Source organism: Salmo trutta, chromosome 19 (assembly GCF_901001165.1).
Source record: "Salmo trutta chromosome 19, fSalTru1.1, whole genome shotgun sequence".
NCBI classification, from domain to species: Eukaryota; Metazoa; Chordata; class Actinopteri; order Salmoniformes; family Salmonidae; genus Salmo; species Salmo trutta.
This window is the reverse complement of record NC_042975.1, coordinates 34,813,170-34,836,189: the sequence shown is the minus strand read 5'-3', so window position 1 is coordinate 34,836,189 and position 23,020 is coordinate 34,813,170. Positions and strand designations below refer to the sequence as shown.

The window sequence follows — 23,020 nt, the reverse complement described above, 5'->3', positions numbered from 1 at the left end:
GCAAAACTGTGACACCGAGGACTGGAATTGCCCACCCCTGGTCTAGATTTTTCATTATTCTTCCTACAAAAAAATTTACAGTTGGCACTATGCATTCGGGCAGGTAGCGTTCTCCTGGCATCCGCCAAATCCAGATTCATCCATCAGACTGCCAGATGGTGCATTGTGATTCATCACTCCAGAGAACGCATTTCCACTCCTCCAGAGTCCAATGGCGGCGAGTTTTACACCACCCCAGCCGACGCTTGGCATTGTGCATGGTGATCTTAGGCTTGGCCATGGAAACACATTTCATGAAGCTCCCGACGAACAGTTTTTGTGCTGACGTTGCTTCCAGAGGCAGTTTGAAACTCAGTAGTACGTGTTGTAATCGAATGCAGACGATTTTTACGCACTTCAGCACTCTGCAGTTCCGTTCTGTGAGCTTGTGTGGCCTACCACTTCGCGGCTGAGCCGTTGTTGCTCCTAGACATTTCCATTGCACAATAACAGCACTTACAGTTGACCGGGGCAGCTCTAGCAGAGCAGAAATTTGACGAACTGACTTGTTGGAAAGGTGGCATCCTATGACGGTTCACCTTGAAAGTCACCTGAGCTTTCCAGTATGGGCCATTCTACTGCCAATGTTTGTCTATGGAGATTGCATGGCTGTGTGCTTGATTTTTATACACCTGTCAGCAACGGGTGTGGCTGAAATAGCCGAATCTACACATTTTGAAGGGGTGACCACATACTTTTTGTGCATCTGCCTTTACTATCTATAACTATAGTATAGTTCTCCATTCTCCTCATACTTAATCAGTTCATCCTCTCTTCCGATAATGCCATCTGTCTTCTCATGTTTAAATTGTGCTCCCGTTTCCTTAGCATACGTTTTTTCATTGGCTTCAGCTCTATGCCAGTGTGCCAACCAACCAGTGTGTCCCCCTCCCCCCAGTTGAGAACCAGTGGAGCAAGTACATCACCCTGTGTGGCCTGCGCAAGCACTGCCAGATCTCCCAGTCCCTGGTCACAGAGCTCATCTACGTACACAGCAAGACCCTCATAGCTGATGACCGCCGCTACATCATCGGTGAGTCACCATCATCACAGCCAAACTTGAGACAGATTCAGAGATGGGATGGGACATAATTGTGTCTGGAATGGCACCTTATTCCTTATATAATGCAGTCATTTTGCGCTTGACAAAAGTAGTGTACTAAATAGGGGTTAGGGTACCATTTCCAATGCAGGCTGTGACTCATTGCTGGGATCAATCACTGGCTGCTAATTACTGCCTCTGCATAATTATCACAAGATGAAAAAACATGCTGCTATATATACATCCATCCTGGACTTAAGGGGAGGGTGAGGGAGGGGAACTTAAAAGGCACCACCCTCATTAAAGATTAATGCGGTCTTTAATAATATCGTTATACAATATGTTATGGTTTGTAGTAGGATGTTTATACACATGCACTCCTCACTGTGTAATGTCCCTCCCTTTTGGTACCACCCACCGAAACTCTTCATCTGGCATCCCACTGCTAAGCTTCCCCTAAAGTATATTCAATTAAATTGCCAAAATGATATAGCCTAATTAGCCTATTCAAATAAATACAATCATTCAAAAAAGGCTACTACACTAGAAAGGATGATTTGGAGGATCGGAGAATCATTAGCTTCTTAAAAATAAAAAGCTGTGGATTGTTTTAAATCGCATAGCCTGTCAGAAGGGCCTGCAATATGGGCAGCGCTTTTGGCAAATACCAAATAGATGATTGTTGAGTTGCAAATGTCAGTGAACGAGAAGCCCAGCCTGGCTTATCGCAATATTTCAAATTACAATCTCGGGAAAACATAGTTTGGAAAACAAATGGCTATTCCTGTAAAGAGAAGACAATGAAAATACTCATCTGTCTTTTAGTTATACAAATTCGCAACTTAATTGAGCGAACATTAGCCTATCTTATTGGCAGCAGCGTAGCATCGGCCATATCCCCGGTGAGTGCGCATATTCACCGTCTTTATCATTGGGTTAGTGGCACTTTGTTTTTGGACAATATTTGTGTCTCCCCTTTTTGTTTGCCTATTAGAACGTTTCAGACAAAATCATTTTTATTGATCTATTTGTCAGTTAGAGTATTGTTATTGTATTTTAAAAGATTATACTAATGTCTCCAGTCATATAAAGTATAGCAGAATTGCATGAAATTCGATTATAAAAGGCCACATTTCTTACCCTTTCTTTTCACAAAAAAAATGTATCTATTATAAACTGGGTGGTTTGAGCCCTGAATGCTGATTGGCTGACAGCCGTGGTATATCAGACCGTATACCATGGGTGACAAAACCTTTTTCTTTTTACAGCTCTAATTACGTTGGTAACCACTGTATAATAGCAATAAGGCATCTTGGGCGTTATAGGGCCATTATACCACGGCTAAGGTCTGTACCCAGACACTCGGTTTTGCGTTGTCCCTAAGAACAGCCCTTAACCATGGTATATTGGCCATATACTACACCTCCTCGGTCCTTATTACTGAAATATACCCTAGTCTAGGCCTATTCCACCACACGCTGCATTGAACAGTCTTTTTGCAAACAGTGTTTGAGTTATATTATTAGGCTAAATGATGACTATCCAATTTACTCATGACATTAGGAATAGTAGGCCATTTTACATAAGTCTGCAAATGTGTTGATGCATGGAATACTTTATTATAAAGGTGCATTTCTATGGTGAAAATTAGCTTCCCCAACTTGAGACTCGTACCGTCTATGCACTGGGCCCGACCACGTCATTTCAACGTGGACATTTGTTGATATTAGGGGGAGTTGTTGATCAATGCAGTTCCAACCTTTTTATTAACCCACTCAAAAAGACAACCAGAAGTTTGTTTAATTCCCAATGTCCCTTTGTCACTATGCTTTCAACCATCTAAAAGCACTACCAAATTCCAATGGAAAAACAATGTCTGATTTTTGGTTTAGTTGTCATATAAATGTGTTATCACTGCACTTTCAACCATTTTAAAAGCACAACAAAGTTAAAATTGGAAATCAGTGTCATGTATTTATACAATAACTTTGTATTATCACTGTGCTTCATCTAATAGCACAACCAAATGACCTGGATTGCAGTTGAAGTTACATTAAAAGTACATAGTGGAAGTCATCAGTGCTGTTTGAGATTCTGTGCAGATTATAGCAATTGTTTCTGGAAGCTGTGCTGAATCATTTTCCCCCATGTGAGCCAGTCCCCTAGCCATTCGAAATTTCAGCCAATGAGCTTCGGCCCCCCGCCATTTGAGTGACCGCTAGCAAGATGCTCACACACAGCAGAGAAAGAGAGCGCAATTATGTGGTGCACATATCTGCACATATGTGACGAAATACACAATTTCCAAAGACCACTTTTGGCTCGTGAGTGCTACTTTCAGAACTTCTGGCTAAAAAGTATACAAAAGTACCGGAGCATCTCTTTAAAGAATAGGACTAGATAAAATCAAACTTTAAATGCACTTTAGATAACGTGTGATTCGATATAGTCCTATCCTTTAACATTTGCTCTGATAAACCTACCCTTTGGAATGAATTTAATAACAACAGTGAATCTATTTAGTTATTAAGAGATCTCTCAATAATCATTCTCGCGATAGCACATTGGTAGTAGTCTGTGACAAATCAAAGTTAAGAAGGGGATGGGCTTTGTTAAAATCCTGGATGGGAGACCAAAAGGATAGCTATAGATAATCAACTTTCCAGTAGGAGGTGCTGCGCAGCCTATAGTTTTGTTCTGATAGTGGATATAATGTTGAAGATCTGACGTTGTTTAAAAGGTACAAACTAAACATATTTTATACAAGGTTTGTCTATGTTGAAAATTGGTTACCATGATGACATAATCCTGTGGTTGAAATTTCAACCTCAAAACAACAGTTTACTTTGATTACTTTTTTCAAATCTAATGTATATTCCAAGTAGATTTCATGTCACCATACGTTGAAAAATTACATTTAAAACAAAGTTTATTCAACCACTTTGTGCCAAGTGGGATGGTTCCATACTATGATTATAATTACACTGGGACTGGGTAGGGTAATTATGGTGCTCCTCTCAGCTAGATAAGAGTCCTTGAGACACAGGAAAAGGGTTTTGTAAACAGTGTTTTTTTTGTTAACCTTCTATCTTCCCCAACTTGGTATTAAGAAAGTTTGCTGCTACCAACTCACATACTTTATTCTAAGCAAGTCGCTGCAGAATCTATGGCCATCATCACTGATATAAGTACTGTCACTACACTCTCCTCTTTGCTCTCTCTCCTCTCCTATCCGGTTTCTATTCCCTCCACTCTCTGTGCTCCCTCCATCCAGGCTCGGCCAACATCAATGACCGCAGTATGCTGGGCAGCCGGGACAGTGAGCTGGCTTTGCTGGTGGAGGATGAGGAGAGGGTCCCCTCCATGATGGGGGGAGAGGAGTACCAGGCCGGACCCCTCACTTTGGCACTGCGCAAAGAGTGTTTCAGGTCAGGACTATGGAAAATATGACAGTAGGGTCCATACACTTCTGCACTCTGTGATTTTACGTTCAATTAGTTCACTGATAGAGGTTCACTGAGTTTGAGAGGTATATAAATTATATAGCTGGGGTGAACCTGGATGTGTTTGGACTTGAAAGGGTTATCCCCTCTGCAGAAGTGAATCACTTCTCAGGAGATGAACAACTCCCACAGCCATTCTTATGTTCGTGAGGGAGGGGGTAACCAAGGTCCCTACACTGACATACTAATAACGCTGACTCCACTGCTAGTGGATGGATCTATTGATTAGTAATTGTTGGCATTTGTGATGCACTAAAACTGTCCCTTGGAGTCCTAGACAGAATATGCATACACTTCACAGAGCTTGCCTGAAGCCTATTATGCCAGCAGAGCTATTAGTTTTGGCTCGAATCAGCAGCTACCAAGTATATCCTCTAGTTTCCAAGGGAACCATCTCAGATGACAAGCGTGGTCTTCATTCTCTGTATGAAGGAATTCTGTTTTTTTTTTAAATATGAATTTGTGCACCAACCTTCACTCATTACGAACTGTCACTCCATCAACAGTTTGAATGTGCAGTTAGCTTAGCTGCTTGGCAGTAACTGACTCTGTGCATGTGCTTCCCAGGGTGCTTTTAGGAGCCGATTCTGAACCCCAGATCGATATTGATGACCCGATCAGCGACCAGTTTTTCTTGTTGGGATGGAACGCGGCGGCAAAACTGAATGCTGAGATTTATGACAAGGTATAAATGTAAATTAATACGACTAAATGCTATGTTTGGATCTCTCTTTCATGTGCATCGTTATTAGTCTCTTTCCCTTTTAACCTCCCTCCCTGTCCTCGCTGCTGCTCACCTTTCCCCTTGACTGTTACTTTCCTTCCCTTTACCTGGAACAGGTCTTCCGCTGCCTCCCCTGCAACTCTGTCCACAGCATGAGGGAGCTGAAGGAGCATTCAGGCATAGAGCGCCTGTGTGACACAGACCCCCAACAGGCTAAAGAGGAGCTGGCGGCCATCAGGGGGCTACTTGTCCACTTCCCCCTCAACTTCCTGTCAGAGGAGAGTCTGCTCCCCCCACTGGGCAGCAAGGAGGGCATGGCTCCCACAGGACTCTGGACATAAGAGTACCAGGCTACCAGCCACAAGAGCCAGGATAACACTGAAATATCCCAGTACAGCAGGGGAGAGCTTTATAGATTTTATCACCTTTGCCAAATACCACTCCATTGTTAATTAAAAAGATTGGAACAAAATGTATTCTAAACTGACCTAGCTAAAAAACACTAACTGATGTGTCTACGAAGAATGCAATTAGATGCAAGATTTTTACATAGCTGTTGATACAGAGTGGATTTTAACTCTGTTAAAACGGTGAAACATTTCAAAACAAACCAGATGATAATATATCCCAGGGTTCCCCAATTGGTGGCCCACAGGTCATTTTATTTGGCACCCCCATGTTTTCTGAGTAAATAAATAAAATATATATTTTTTTGGGACGCAAAGACTGTTAAAAACACCAGCAAATCGGCTCCAAGTGATTTTAATTTTGGAAATCTGTTCCAAGGTATTCCCACGCATAATGGACAGATATCCACAGTGTATAAAACATTAGGAACACCTGCTCTTTCCATGAAGACTGACCAGGTGAAAGCTATAATCCCTTATTGATGTCACTTGTTAAATCCACTTCAATCAGTGTAGATGAAGGGGAGGAGACAGGTTAAAGGAGGATTTTTAAGCGTTGAGAGAATTGAGACATAGATTGTGTGTACCATTCAGAGGGTGAATGGGCAACTGCCTTTGAGCGAGGTACGATAGGGGCCAGGCGCACCGGTTTGAGTGTGTCAAGAACAGCAACGCTGCTGGTTTTTTGATGTTCAACAGTTTCCTGTGTGTATCAAGAATGGCCCACCAGCCAAAGGTCATCCAGCCAACTTGACACAACTGGGAAGCATTGGAGTCAACATGGGCCAGCATCCCTGTGGAACACTTTCGACACCTTGTAGAGTCCATGCCCTGATGAATTGAGGCTTTTCTGAGGTGCAAAGGGGGGTGCAACTCAATATTAGGAATGTGCTCCTAATGTTTTTTGTACTCAGTGTATGTGATTGTATACAAATGTTGGCAAGGTTTAAAATGATTGTTTTTGTCTAATGTTATATATGTTTGGGCATCTTGTGGTCAATTTGCAGTCTACAAATTATTTTTAATTATGTTCCGGCCCCCTAACCATCCACTCAAGAAAAAAACGGCCCGTGGCTGAATTTAGTTGATCCCTGATGTATACTAACGCATTATGAGCCTTTTCTGTGCTCCAAGTGACTTTGAGACATGGCTATTTGAAGGATTACCACTGTTTTAATGTCACATGTACATTTTTATAATGTTGGATCATTGCCACACTCAACTGACCAAATTTGTTTGTTAATATAATACTGAACCTGAGTATTTCCTTTTTTAAAGGTCTTAGGTACGAGTCTGCCAATATAGAACATAACAGGAACAGAATGCCACTGTATGAGAGGCAGGAGGAGGGATGGAGATCAGAAGTCAAGAGTCTCAGATGATTTAGGAACATTGCGTACATTTATTGTTGCAAGGTTGTGGGTGGATAGCTCCTCTCTCTCTCAGCCTCTCTCTCCCTCTGCCTCTTTCTCTCTCTGCCTCTCGCTTCCACTCTCCATGCAGTGCCAGCAAATCTGTCAGAACATTTGTGGTTGTTATGGTGACGGTTATAAAGAGCTGACTAGATTGTGGCCGAAAGAGGAAAGGACAGATGAGCGATAGACTGAATCAGACAGAGGTATATGAAAAAATGGAAGACGAGGTGGCCTAGCAAATTCTGTAGGAGGGTCATTGGATTTGCAAGATAGGCAATGACAAAAGAGGAAGACAAAGGACCATATGGGGCGAATAGAGGGGAATGAGAAAGAGATATTCAGGGGTGCTCCTGGTGTGCTTTAATTGTTGCGTCTTTTTGCTGTCACCATGGCAACCAAGTGAATTATTGTTACTAACTTACCCTGCTGTCAGTGGTCCAGAACATTCCACTACATTTTGAAAAAGGGGAGCAAAGAAAAAAATGTTTTTGTAAAGCACAGTTTCTAATCTTGGATGGGATGAGTAATTTTGACAGTTTTGATCAAGGAAAAGGTGACTAACTGAAATAGTAACATTTATTTAGTGATACTGCTTCTACCACCACCACTACTACAGGTGCTTTTAGCAACTCGGGTGTGTTTACATACACTAGCGTTGCTTTCAATTGTATTGCACAAAAACAGTTGGTGGGAAGCCAGAATTTAAATACAATTCCATTTCAACTTACTGTGGATATGTGTAGGACAGTTGGTAATTATTACAGGGGGAATTTGAGACAAAATATCTAAAGTATCGTATTATTAAACAGACTTTCCAAATGTGGGTCTGTTGTAGAACCACTTCTTCTCTGCTTACCTCATGTCAAAAGAAAAGTCCACCACAAATTATTAATTTTTTTGTCCACATATGGAGCATGTGCAGGACTTTTTATTTTGACATGAGGTAAGCAAAGAGGAAGTGGGTCTACAACAGACCCACATTTGGAAAGTCTGTTTAATAATACGATACTTTAGATATTTTGTCTCAAATCCCCCCTCTCATAATGACCACCTGTCCTGCCCACCGGCACAGTAAGTTGAAAGGGAATTGTATTTAACTTCTGAATTCCCACTTACTGTTTCTGTTAATTATATTCACCATACTACTTTATGTTGAAAGAAGGGGAGTTGTAGCTCTTTAACATTTATATGACTGAAGTATTTTCTACTTATTTTTAAACCATGTAGGTCTAACTTTCACTATTTTAACATTTTTTATGTGCATTAAATGTATGTATGCCTGCAACCTGGACTCAGGGGTAGACGTAACATAGTAATCGAAAATCTGGGATGCTCAAATTAGTATATTTGGTATGGAATGCATTAATTTGTGGATGTCCATTTCATATGTTACAAAAGTTCAAACATATATGTTACCAATTCCAATTTGTTGTGGCTAACGTTAGCTAGGTGGCACTCACCCATCCACCCTCCTTTCATATTTGCTTTATTAAGTTACATGTCTTATGTAACCATACTAAACATAACATAGCCCATAGGGCGGCGCACAATTGGTCCCAGCGTCGTCCGGGTTTGGCCGTCCATTGTAAATAAGAATTTGTTCTTGACTGACTTGCCTAGTTAAATAAAGGTTAAATTTAAATTGAGAAAAATATACTAATTAAACGAGTGTCCCGGATTTTCGTTTACTTTGTTACGTCTAGTCTACGAGCCCAGCCTTATCACTTAATTATTAGAATAACTAGGCTATAGTCGATTGGCTTTTATTTTTCAAAATTGTCATCTGTACGAATGTAGTTATTTTAACATTTAATAAACATTTTTATAAGTTGTAATGTGAACAGTATTAGTTCATTTGCCTCTGGTTTTTGTGTGATTGTCCCAGTCAGCCAGATAAACACTGGGCTAGCCTACAGGCCAAGGCAGCTGCAGTAATATGTATGTTTACTGATCATCTCTCAGGTTATTTGTCCCCGATGCAGTACCGTAGCACTCTTCGGAGTAGGGAGTGGGAAGAGAGGAAAAAAAGAGTCGCGAGGAAAGGGTGTTGTGTGTGTATAGATGCACACTTGCTGTAAAGGGACGTCATAGCCGACCACACAGACGAACAGGGCTAACGTTACCAAAACATGGCGATGAAATAGTTTATGGACTGTATGTCGGGAAATTACTTGGATGGTATCAACTATACTCTTAACTAAAGTATATATTTAGAAGTACGAACCAGCTCAAATTCGTACAATTGGATCCGTACAGAAACTGCTTTTTTTTCACCGTCGGTACAGGCAGTGCAAGGCGCGATCTGTGTCAACGCGAAAGGAGTGAAAGTTTGTGTTCAGATATCGAATGTCGGACATTCGACGTAGCTAGCTGGCTACATATGATATACCGACCGCGCCATTTGCTTGCTACGTCATTTGTGGAACATTAAGTCTCTGCAGGACGCGAATTACGGCCAGCTAGAATGCAAGCTTATTCCAAATAAATCTCATTTCTGATTTGTGCGTGGGTAGCTAGCTAGATAACGTTAACACCTCTGCTGCAGACCACCTTCGTATTATTGCGCTGTTATTATTTAGCCATCAGCTAGCTACCTAGCCAGGTAACTTAGCTAGCTACTTATTCTAACTTTTGTTTAATCTCACAAACATTATAGTTGTATCGTGTAGTTAAACGTTCAAAGTATATGTAGACGACCACCTCGTTGGAATTGTCATGCAACATATACGTATTAATATTGCCAAAATGAACGCATAGAGTGCAGCACAATATTGGGTCTCTAACGCAATGGGACTAGCTTGCTAGCTAACTGCATTTCGCCTTGCCGTTTTTGCGTCTGGTTGTTTATGTTAGCAAGTCAAGTCTCATAAGGTACCCCCATATCTGTCTGAGTGGGACCTGACAGTGCAGGACACAGCTAAATTAAACATCGGGCCACCTGGATTTTCTACCGGCTGCTACTTTTTTTTACTAATTTACTACTTTTGCCAGTATGTCCGAAAACGCCCCCACACGAAGCTTGGATGACATCGACCTCGCAGCTTTGAGGGTAAGTACAGCGCGTGCCAAAGCTTCATTGATGATTGTCATTTTTGGAAACTTGCAACGACTAGTTTTCAGTTTTGATGAGCTTCCATCTAGCTAACGTTCTATTTAGATTAAATGGCCAGTTGTGGGTAAAACATGTGTTTTAGCTTTGGCTGACGATAATCTTATTAGCAAGCAAGCAGTATTCGTATTTGCTGAGGGAGAGGCTGTACAGACACGCCTAGCGCCTAAATTGATGACGTTTGTCGCGCAGCGAGTCAGTGGTTCAGTCAGTCGTCCAAAACTGTCCACGCCAGGGGTGCAAAACCACGCCCACGAGAAACCTAGCAACATTTAACGCCGCGCTGATTGGTCAGAGTCCGGTTGTTCACTGTGACGAAGTAAAGGCGCGCGAGAGATGGAGGAACTAGAGAGAATCACCACCAAAACAAAACATTGCCAGCCTTGCTTTTCCCGAATTTGTATATGAAGTTGCAGTGAACTATGTAGATTGTTTTTGTGTGAGTGATTGAAGCCAGTCTGACTGACCAGATGGATAGCATCAACATCATGTTGATAGTTGCGTTGTTTTTGGAGGTAGGTAAGCTGTGCAGACTTTTATTTAATTTTTGTTATTTGAATGCTCGGCAGACAAGTGTTATCAATCAATCAAATGTATTTATAAAGCCCTTTTTACATCAGCCAATGTCACAAAGTGCTATACAGAAACCCAGCCTAATACAGCAAGCAATGCAGATGTAGAAGCACAGTGACTAGGAAAAACTCCCTAGAATGCAGGAACCTAGGAAGAAACCTAGAGAGGAACCAGGCTCTGAGGGGTGGCCAGTCCTCTTCTGGCTGTGCCGGGTGGAGATTATAACAGTACATGGCCAAGATGTTCAAACGTTCATAGATGGCCAGCAGGGTCAAATAATAATAATCACAGTGGTTGTAGAGGGTGCAACAGGTCAGCACCTCAGGAGTAAATGTCAGTTGGCTTTTCATAGCCGAGCATTCAGAGTTTGAGACAGCAGGTGCGGTAGAGAGAGAGTAGAAAACAGCAGGTCCGGGACAAGGTAGAAAGTTCGGGACAAGGTAGCATGTCTGGTGAACAGGTCAGGGTTCCATAGCCGCAGGCAGAACAGTTTAAACTGGAGCAGCAGCATGTCCAGGTGGACTGGGGACAGCAAGGTGCCATCAGGCCAGGTAGTCCTGGGGCATGGTCCTAGGGCTCAGGTCCTCCGGGAGGGGAAGGAGAGAGAGAATTAGAGGGAGCATACTTAAATTCACTAAGGACACCGGATAAGACAGGAGAATTACACCAGACATAAGACTGACCCCAGCCTCCGACACAAACTATTGCAGCATAGATACTGGAGGCTGAGACAGGAGGGGTAGGGAGACACTGTGGCCCCGTCCGACGATACCCCCGGACAGAGCCAACCAAGCAGGATATAACCCCACCCACTTTGCCAAAGCACAGCCCCCACACCACTAGAGGGTTATCCGCAAACCACCAATTTATTACCCTGAGACAAGCCTACTAAGATATCCCCCACCTTATTGCATTAACCCAATAGGGCGCCAACCCGGACAGGAAGATCATGTCAGTGACTCCACCCACTCAAGTGACGCACCCCTTCTAGGGACGGCATGGAAGAGCACTAGTAAGCCAGTGACTCAGCTTCTGTAATAGGGTCAGAGGCAGAAAATCCCAGTGGAGAGAGGGGAACCGGCCAGGCAGAGACAGCAAGGGCGCTTCGTCGCTCCAGTGCCTTTCCGTTCATCTTCTCACCTCTGGACCAGACTACACTCAATCATAGGACCTACTGAAGAGTTGAGTCTTAAATAAAGACTTAAAGGTCGAGACCGAGTCTGTCTCTCTCACATGGAAGCTGTCTAGTAGTGTGTGTTGTCTAGCATTAGCTTAGTGTGGTTATATAAGTGTTTAAGAAAGGACTATTGAGAGACTTAGCTTATTGACATTTGGGCTAGTTGGCAACTAAAAGAGATGCTGCATAACTAGCTCTAGCTGAATGGGTAAAGCAAGCTCCATTGGTTCACAATTACTGACAATCATGTAATGTTAGCTACTGTATCTACAGAGTCACTTGTTGCTTGCTTTTCGTTTAGCTCATTTCAAACAAGGCCGGGAAACTGCGTGTCTCCCACAATTCGTGGTATGGCAGGCACAAACAAACTCTCAACTCCCCGTTTCGCTTTCTTCCTCTCAGGCACATTTACTTCCTCACAGGGAACTTAAGAACTCTGACCAATCAGCGTGGCTTTGAATGTTGCTAGGTTACACGTGGGCGTGATTTTGCACCAAGTTTGACGAGGATAAAAAGGATTTGGCTGACTCAATTTAGTCCTGGTCAATTGTTTGGTCAATAGGCTGTTGGTCGACCAAGATTTCTTTAGTCGAGCAGTAGCAAAACATTTTTTATATAATATCATGGTGTACAAGACACCTGTCTGATTCGCACTAAGTAGACTGATCCATTGTGGAGGCTGTGGGGATGGCACAGTCAATCAGTCTAAGACGTGCTACTGAAATTGTATATGGTTATATTTCATAAGAACAATGGTGCAACGCTAATAAAAAATTCATTTGATAACAATAGCGTTCTGCCTCGTTGGATAGCGGTTGCTCTCCACTAGAGGTCGACCGATTATTGGAGGACCAAAAAAAGCAGGGGTGTGTGTGTGTGTGTATATATGTATATGTATATATATGTGTGTGTATGTGTGTGTGTGTATATATATATATATATATATATATATATATATATATATATATATATATATATATATATATATATATATGTATATATATGTATGTGTGTGTGTGTGTGTGTGTGTGTGTATATATATATATATATATATATATATAATCTCACACAAACACACTTGAAGTCAGAAGTTTACATACACTTAGGTTGGAGTCATTAAAATTTGTTTTTCAACCACTCCACAAATTTCTTGTTAACAAACTATAGTTTTGGCATGTTGATTAGGGCATCTACTTTGTGCATGACACAAGTCATTTTTCCATTAATAGTTTATTTCACTTATAATTCACTCTGTCTGTAATCTATCACAATTCTAGTGGGTCAGAAGTTTACATACACTAAGTTGACTGCCTTCAAACAGCTTAGAAAATTCCAGAAAATGATGTCATGGCTTTAGAAGCTTCTGATAGGCTAATTGTCATCAATACCTGTGGATGTACTTCAAGGCCTACCTTCAAACTCAGTGCCTCTTTTCTTGACATCATGGGAAAATCTAAAGAAATCATCCAAGACCTCAGGGAAAAAAATTGTAGACCTCCACAAGTCTGGTTTATCCTTGGGAGCAATTTCCAAACGCCTGAAGGTACCATGTTCATCTGTACAAACAATAGTACGCAAGTATAAACACCATGGGACGACGCAGCCGTCATACCGCTCAGGAAGGAGACGCATTCTGTCTCCTAGAGATGAACGTACTTTTGTGCGAAAAGTGCAAATCAGTCTCTGAACAACAGCAAAGGACCTTGTGAAGATGGTGGAGGAAACAGATACAAAAGTATCTTTATCCACAGTAAAACAAGTCCTATATCGACATAACCTGAAAGGCCGCCCTGCAAGGAAGAAGCCACTGCTCCAAAACTGCCTTTAAAAAAAGCCAGACTACGGTTTGCAACTGCACATGGGGACAAAGATCGTGCTTTTTGGAGAAATGTCCTCTGGTCTGATGAAACAAAAATAGAACTGTTTGACCATAATAACCATTATGTTTGGAGGAAAAAGGGGGAGGCTTGCAAGCCGAAGAACACCATCCCAACCGTGAAGCACGGGGGTGGCAGAATCATGTTGTGGGGGTGCTTTTCTGCAGGAGGGACTGGTGCACTTCACAAAATAGATGGCATCATGAAGGTAAATTATGTGGATGTATTGAAGCAACATCTCAAGACATCAAATCAAATGTTATTTGTCACATACACATGGTCAGCAGATGTTAATGTGAGTGTAGCGAAATGCTTGTGCTTCTAGTTCCGATCATGCAGTAATATCTAACAAATAATCGAACAATTTCACAACAACTACCTTATACACACAAGTGTAAAGGAATGAATAAGAATATGTACATAAAAATATATGGATGAGCGATGGCCGAATGGCATAGGCCAGATGCAGTAGATAGTATAGAGTACAGTATATACATATGAGATGAGTAATGTAGGCTATGTAAACATTATATAAAGTGGCATTGTTTAAAGTGGCTAGTGATACATTTATTACAACTAATTTTGAATTATTAAAGTGGCTAGAGATGAGTCAGTATGTTGGCAGCAGCCACTCAATGTTAGTGATGGTTTTTTAATAGTCTGATGGCCTTGAGATACAAGCTGTTTTTCAGTCTCTCGGTTCCAGCTTTGATGCACCTGTACTGACCTTGCCTTCTGGATGTTAGCGGGGTGAACAGGCAGTGGCTCGGGTGGTTGCTGTCCTTGATGATCTTTTTGGCCTTCCTGTGACATCGGGTGGTGTAGGTGTCCTGGAGGGCAGGTAGTTTGCCCCCGGTGATGCGTTGTGCAGACCTCACTACCCTCTGGAGAGCCTTACGGTTGTGGGCGGAGCAGTTGCCGTACCAGGCGGTGATACAGCCGGACAGGATGCTCTCGATTGTGCATCTGTAAAAGTTTGAGTGTTGTTGATGACAAGCCAAATTTCTTCAGCCTCCTGAGGTTGAAGAGGTGCTGCTGCGCATTCTTCACCACGCTGTCTGTGTGGGTGGACCATTTCAGTTTGTCCGTGATGTGTACGCCGAGGAACTTAAAACGTTCCACCTTCTCCACTACTGTTCCGTCGATTTGGATAGGGGGCTGCTCCCTCTGCTGTTTCCTGAAGTCCACGATCATCTCCTTTGTTTTGGTGACATTGAGTGTGTAGTTATTTCAGTCTGGAAGTTAAAGCTTGGTCGCAAATGGGTCTTCCAAATGGACAATGATCCCAAGCATACTTCCAAAGTTGTGGCAAAATGGCTTAAGGACAACAAAGTCAAGGTATTGGAGTGGCCATCACAAAGCCCTGACATCAATCCTATAGAAAATTTGTGGGCAGAACTGAAAAAGCGTGCGTGAGCAAGGAGGCCTACAAACCTGACTCAGTTACACCAGCTCTGTCAGGAGTAATGGGCCAAAATTCACTCAACTCATTGTGGGAAGCTTGTGGAAGGCTACCCAAAACGTTTACCCAAGTTAAACAATTTAAAGGCAATGCTACCAAATACTAATTAAGTGTATGTAAACTTCTGACCCACTGGGAATGGGATGAAAGAAATAAAAGCTGAAATAAATCATTCTCTCTACTATTATTCTGACATTTTACATTCTTAAAATAAAGTGGTGATCCTAACTGACCTAAGACAGGGAATTTTTATATATATATTTGTAATAATGACAATTACAACAATACTGAATGGACACTTTTATTTTAACTTAATATAATAAATAAATAAAATCAACTTAGTCTCAAATAAATAATGAAACATGTTCAATTTGGTTTATATAATGCAAAAACAAAGTGTTGGAGAAGAAAGTAAAAGTGCAATATGTGCCATGTAAAAAAGCTAACGTTTAAGTTCCTTGCTTAGAACATGAGAACATATGAAAGCTGGTGGTTCCTTTTAACATGAGTCTTCAATATTCCCAGGTAAGATGTTTTAGGTTGTAGTTACTCTAGGAATTATAGGACTATTTCTCTCTATACAATTTGTATTTCATATACCTTTGACTATTGGACGTTCTTATAGGCACTATATTATTGCCAGCCTAATCTCGGATATCATAAGGTGAATGCACCAATTTGTAAGTCGCTCTGGATAAGAGCGTCTGCTAAATGACGTAAATGTAAAAATGGGAGTTGATAGGCTTGAAGTCATAAACAGCTCTGTGCTTCAAGCATTGTGAAGAGTTGCTGGAAAATGCTGGAAAGTGCTGTTTGAATGAATACTTACGAGCCTGCTGCTGCCTACCACTGCTCAGACTGCTCTATCAAATATCAAATCATAGACTATAATATAATAAACACACAGAAATCCAAGGCATAGGTCATTAATATGGTCAAATCCGGAAACTATCATTTCGAAAAACAAAACATTTATTATTTCAGTGAAATACGAGACAGTTCCGTATTTTATCGAACAGGTGGCAACCCTAAGTCTAAATATTGCTATTACATTGTACAACCTTCAATGTTATGTCATAATTATCAAAAATTTTGGCAAATGAATTACAGTCTTTGTTAGGGAGAAATGGTCTTCACACAGTTTGCAACGAGCCAGGCGTTCCAAACTGCTGCATATACCCTGACGCGAATGCGCTTTTGTTAAATCATCACCCGTTTGGCGAAGTAGGCTGTGATTCAATGATAAATTAAACAGGCATCACATTGATTATATGCAACGCAGAACAAGCTAGATAAACTAGTAATATCATCAACCATGTGTAGTTAATCACTAGTTATGTTAAGATTGATTGTTTTTATAAGATAAGTTTAATGCTAGCTAGCAACTTACCTTGGCTCCTTGCTGCACTCGCGGAACAGATGGTCAGCCTGCCACGCAGTTTCCTCGTGGATTGCAATATAATCAGCGTCCAAAAATGCAGATTACCGATTATGAAAACTTGAAATCGTCTCTAATTAATCGGCCATGCCGATGTAATCGGTCGACCTCTACTCTCCACGGCTCTGAAACACATCAGTGCGCTGTTGAATTGGCACCTTTTCCTAGAACATGTTGCTATGTGCATAATAGCAAAGTTAACCAGCATATTGGTGTTGAGAACAATGCGGTGGAGGCAGCAGCAGAATGAGATGAGAAAACAGCCCTTGCCTTATTGTCTAAGAAAAGTGAGGAGAGAGGAAACGCAAACTTAATTAGGTCTATAATCCATAGCCTAACTGTTAAATGTGCCTGTCTTTATAAATCATCCATATATCTACAGAAATAAGACTGAACCTGCTTATGTTGCCTGTTTGAGTGTTTGATTAATAGCCTACTGATTCTGTGAACACCAAGCCTCATGCAATGACATATCAAGTAAACAATTTTTTTAAATTAGGCTGTTCTTAATTTTTCCTTTGCTGTAATAAAGGTTTTACACTTTTTTTCTTCATTAGAACAGACTCTGGTAATATTTATAATTTATTTAGTGTTTACACTTCCAAATTGTCAAAAATTATATTTATAATAATAACGCACATTTTTCTTGATCTCATTATTATAATAATAATTAATGTCATTATCATTAGTAGGCTTAGTATAGAAGCCTTGTTTAACCACCATTGAGCTGTAGGCCTAAGAGCACATCCTGTTTAGTCTTAATACCATAACTTACTTCGGCCTTTATTTCAAAACTTCTATAGGCTACTGTATCAATCATTCATTCATTAATGTCATCACACAGCATTACGAGTCATTCATGATTTGAAATGCAATCAAGCGTTTTAGTTTTAAAATAAAGCAAGCCTAAAATAATTGGCTTAAACAAGAACAAACTGTTCCATTTTGAAAATTGCATTCATGAATGAATGCCACTGTTTTACAGTCTGCTTTAATAAAGGCTTAACAAACAAAGTTACAACAGACTCTGGTACGCTTAAACTTATTTAGTGTTTACATTGTTCAAAACGATTTTAAAAAATTATATTGTAACCTATACAGCACCTGTTTGACACACACAATATGCACACAGCGCTTGCTCCTTGCCTTATTATTCTTGATCTCAAGTATTTTCCACAACTAGTCACATTTATTCCACACATCTGACTTTCCCTTTACCTCCTGAGCAACCTGTAAATATTCCCCTTTTTCAAGTTTATTTGTCATGTCCTCTGCATCCCATTGATTGTTACATTCAGAGTTTGTTATAACCAATTTATTGATGTGGGGCGATTTGGGAAGCCATCAGCCAATAAATAATATAATAATACTCGTAGGAAAGGTTTTCATCTTTAGCACACAATCTGTTGGTACTATACGAATAGAATGGTTCAAAATGTATGTAAAACAGCACAATTTAAAAAATATGGCACATGGAAACCAAATGAGGGTGGTCTATGGTGAAAGGTGGGATGGGCTGAGAATGGCTAAGGGGTGGGGTTGAAGAGCTTATGTTTGGTAATGTATTATGTGATTGCTTTATATAAAAGTACCATGTACAGTACCAGTTAAAAGTTTAGACACACCTACTCATTCAAGGGTTTTTCTTTATTTTTACTTTTTTCTGCATTGTAGATTAATAGTGACAATATCAAAACCATGAAATAACACACATGGAATCATGTAGTAACCAAAAAAGTGTTAAAAAAATCAAAATATATTCAGATTCTTCAAAGTAGCCACCCTTTGCCTTGATGACAGCTTGGCATTCTCTCAACCAGCTTCATGAGGTAGTCGCCTGTAATGCTTTTGAAACAGTCTTGAAGGAGTTCCCACATATGCACTTATTGGCTGCTTTTCCTTCACTCTGCGGTGCAACTCATCCCAAGCCATCTCATTTGGTTTGAGGTCAGGTAATTGTGGAGGCCAGGTCATCTGATGCAGCACTCCATCACTCTCCTTCTTGGTCAAATAGCCCTTACACAGCCTGGTGGTGTGTTTGGTTATTGTCCTGTTGAAAAACAAATGATGGTCCCACTAAGCGCAAATCAGATGGGATGGCGTATCGCTACAGAATGCTGTGGTCGCCATGCTCGTTAAGTGTGCCTTGAATTCTAAATAAGTAACCGACAGTGTCACCAGCAATGCACCTTGAGTGGTGCAGCGGTCTAAGGCACTGCATCTCAGTGCTAGAGGCTACAGACCCTGGTTTGATTCCAGGCTGTAGCAAAACCGGGCGTAATTGGGAGTGCCATAGGGCGGTGCACAATTGGCCCAGCATCGTCCGGGTTAGGGTTTGGCTGGGGTAGGCCGTTATGTAAATAAGAATCTCTTCTTAATTGACTTACCAAGTAAAATGCAGAGATAATCCGTTCACCTACTCTGCATCTCACAAAGATATGGCGGTTAGAACCAAAAATCTCAAATTTGGAGTCATCAGACCAAAAGGACAGATTTCTACCGGTCTAATGTCCGTTGCTCGTGTTTCTTGGCCCAAGCAAGTCTCTCTTCTTCTTATTGGTGTCCTTTAGTAGTGGTATCTTTGCAGCAATTCGACCATGAAGGCCTGATTCACGATTCTGAACAGTTGATGTTGACATGTCTGTTACTTGAACTCTGTGAAGCATTTATTTGGGCTGCAATCTGAAGTGCAGTTGACTCTAATGAACGTATCCTCTGCAGCAGAGTTAACTCTGGGTCTTCCTTTTCTGTGGCAGTCCTCATGAGAGCCAGTTTCATCATAGCACTTGATGGTTTTTGCGACTGCACTTGAAGAAATTTTCAAAGGTCTTGAAAATTTCCGGATTAACTGACTTTCATGTCTTGAAGTAATGATGGACTGTTGTTTCTCTGTTTATTTGAGCTGTTCTTGCCAAATAGGACTATCTTCTGTATACCACCCCTACCTTGTCACAACACAACTGATTGGCTCAAACTTATTAATTTGTGGAATTTCTTTCCTTCTTAACTTTTAACAAGGCACACCTGTTAATTGAAATGCATTACATTTACATTTAAGTCATTTAGCAGACACTCTTATCCAGAGCGACTTACAAATTGGATTCCAGGTGACTACCTCATGAAGCTGGTTGAGAGAATGCCAAGAGTGTACAAAGCTGCCATCAAGGCAAAGGGTGGCTACTTTGAACAATCTCAAATATATTTTGATTTGTTTAACACTTTTTTGCTTACTACATGATTCCATATGTGTTATTTCATAGTTTTGATGTCTTCACTATTATTCTACAATGTAGAAAATAGTCAAAACAAAAACCCTTGAATGAGATGGGGTGTCCAAACTTTTGACTGGTACTGGACATGCATGGGCAATATTAATGGAACTTATTTGGCAGACATTGTGCTTTTCAATCAAATTCTGGCAAAGGGTGGGATAATGAGGATTTGATTGGATAGAGCTTGAGCTGTCTGATAATTGAGATTTGTTTGACAGTATTTGGTGAAAAATACATGCACTTTCAGAATTGTTTGGCGAGCTGCTGGTAGCTTGCGATCAACCTGTTGGAGACCCCTGATCTAGCTTCTTTCATCTCCTTACTGCGGCGAGTAGGAGCGAAGTATACGCTGCCTGGTGTTGTTGGCTTGCAGTGCAAAATCTCCCCCATTGAGCAGGGTAGACTGTATCACGGCGACGTCCAGATGGTTACTACCAGTAATATTACAAGTTATGTCTCGTTTAGGCTGCAATTCTACTCTAAATAAAGTGGGGTGGAACAAACTGGAGATGGTGACTAGGGCTGTTACGGTGACCGCATTATTATTACGAGTCATGAAGGCAGTCAAATTCCATGTGACCGTTTAGTCACGGTAATTAGGCTTCTCCATGCTCTGATGCTGCTGATGGTCATTAGTAGCCTACCAAACTTGCTAACTGCTACTCCGCACTCCATTGTCTCTCTAACCACTCTGACATCAATGCAAATGTTATCGAAAATCTAATCAAACACTTAATGAGAGCCCATGTCCTCATGTTGCGCAACAATTCTATAGGCTATGCAATTGCATGAGGCCTATTATATTTATTTCTCAACTTCCCTAATATTAAGCACATTGCTTCTCTTTACAACAGCAGTATAGCCTACTTGGCTGGCATGATAATGAACCACGGGAAAAGTGCCCTCCAATCGCTATTTTAGGTGCATTTAAGGTGCATGATTAATGGTCCATTCTAAATCAAAACAAATTTCACCCATAATTTAGTATATGTAAAGACAAGATTAAATCAAGAATAGTATGATGGGTAACAATATTAGCCTATCACTTGTGAATTATACATAATCACTTGTGAATGATGCCCCGGGTAAGGCAAGAAACAATGCCTTTTTTTGTGCGAATTTTTTGAATCATATTCGCGCACCTCATGTAGCCTAGTCCATAGGCCTATATGTTTTGATAAGGTTTGTATCACAACTAAAGATGCCAAATACCTTCTTAAAATTAAGCACATTAATCAATTTTACATGGGGTGTAGAGCCTTACTGGTATATAAAAGCAGCGCGTGAGTTTCAAGTTTGGGGAAGATCATTTTCACCATAAAAATGCACCTTCATAATAAAAGCATTACATGCATAATCACATTTGCGGTCACTTTTGATAATGGTGTTTTCCCGCTAATGAAACATTTGTGCTTATAGCCTACTGCTGTGTGCAAATTGCTGCGCTTATAATATGAAGAAATTAGAGGTCGACCGATTGTGATTTTTCGATGCCGATACCGATTATTGGAGGACCAAAAAGGCCGATACCGATTAAACGGCTGATTTTTTTTTTTTTTACTTTTTTTTCTTTATTTGTAATAATGACAATTACAACAATACTGAATGAACACTTATTTTAACTTAATATAATACATCAATAAAATCACTTTAGCTTCAAATAAATAATGAAACATGTTCAATTTGGTTTAAATAATGCAAAAACAAAGTGTTGGAGAAGAAAGTAAAAGTGCATTATGTGCCAAGTAAGAAAGCTAACGTTTAAGTTCCTTGCTCAGAACATGGGAACATATGAAAGCTGGTGGTTCCTTTTAACATGAGTCTTCAATATTCCCAGGTAAGAAGTTTTAGGTTGTAGTTATTATAGGAATTATAGGACTATTTCTCTCTATACAATTTGTATTTCATATACCTTTGACTATTGGATTTTCTTATAGGCACTTTAGTATTGCCAGTGTAACAGTATAGCTTCCGTCCCTCTCCTCGCTCCTACCTGGGCTCAAACCAGGAACACATCGACAACAGCCACCCTCGAAGCAGCGTTACCCATGCAGAGCAAGGGGAAACAACTACTCCAAGTCTCAGAATGAGTGACGTTTGAAACGCTATTAGCGCGCACCCGCTAACTAGCTAGCCATTTCACATCAGTTACACCAGCCTAATCTTGGGAGTTGATAGGCTTGAAGTCATAAACAGTGCAATATATTGCGAAGGGCTGCTGGCAAAACGTACGAAAGTGCTATTTTGAATGAACGCTTACGAGCCTGCTGGTGACTACCACCGCTCAGTCAGACTGCTCTATCAAATCATAGACTTAATTATAACATAATAACACACAGAAACATGTGCCTTAGGTCATTAATATGGTCGAATCCGGAAACTATCACATTTATTCTTTCAGTGAAATACGGAACTGTTCTGTATTTTACCTAAAGGGTGGCATCCATAAGTCTAAATGTTCCTGTTACATTGCACAACCTTCAATGTTATGTCATAATTACGTAAAATTGTGGCAAATTAGTTCGCAACGAGCCAGGCGGACCAAACTGTTGCATATACCCTGATTCTGCGTGCAATGAACGCAAGAGAAGTGACACAATTTCACCTGGTTAATATTGCCTGCTAACCTGGATTTCTTTTAGCTAAATATGCAGGTTTAAAAATATATACTTCTGTGTATTGATTTTAAGAAAGGCGTTGATGTTTATGGTTAGGTACAGTCGTGCAACGATTGTGCTTTTTTCGCAAATGCGCTTTTGTTAAATCATCCCCCGTTTGGCCAAGTCGGCTGTCTTTGTTAGGAAGAAATAGTCTTCACAGTTCGCAACGAGCCAGACGGTCCAAACTGCTGCATATACCCTGACTCTGTTTGCAAGAGAAGTGACACATTTTCCCTAGTTAAAAGAAATTCATGTTAGCAGGCAATATTAACTAAATATGCAGGTTTAAAAATATATACTTGTGTATTGATTTTAAGAAAGG

At 40.7% G+C, this 23,020-nt stretch overlaps 2 protein-coding genes across 10 annotated transcripts in view; both read left to right on the top strand.

Moving 5' to 3' along the window:
• LOC115154424 (phospholipase D2-like) overlaps window positions 1-6,054 on the top strand; it is a 31,063-nt gene extending 25,009 nt beyond the window's left edge. For all 6 annotated transcript variants that reach the window (XM_029700617.1, XM_029700619.1, XM_029700616.1 and 3 more), the window contains 4 exons: window positions 938-1,072; window positions 4,356-4,509; window positions 5,152-5,269; window positions 5,425-6,054. In XM_029700617.1, coding sequence (XP_029556477.1) covers window positions 938-1,072; window positions 4,356-4,509; window positions 5,152-5,269; window positions 5,425-5,649 — 632 coding nt within the window. In that variant the 3' untranslated portion in view covers window positions 5,650-6,054. The remainder of the gene's footprint in view (window positions 1-937; window positions 1,073-4,355; window positions 4,510-5,151; window positions 5,270-5,424) is intronic.
• Window positions 6,055-8,142: 2,088 nt separating this feature from the next.
• Window positions 8,143-23,020, top strand: part of LOC115154422 (misshapen-like kinase 1) — a 61,618-nt gene continuing 46,740 nt past the window's right edge. For 3 of the 4 annotated variants that reach the window (XM_029700612.1, XM_029700613.1, XM_029700611.1), the window contains exon 1: window positions 8,144-10,179. In XM_029700612.1, coding sequence (XP_029556472.1) covers window positions 10,123-10,179 — 57 coding nt within the window. In that variant the 5' untranslated portion in view covers window positions 8,144-10,122. Of the gene's footprint in view, window positions 10,180-23,020 lie in introns of all 4 variants that reach the window. The other variant, XM_029700610.1, reaches the window with a different exon arrangement.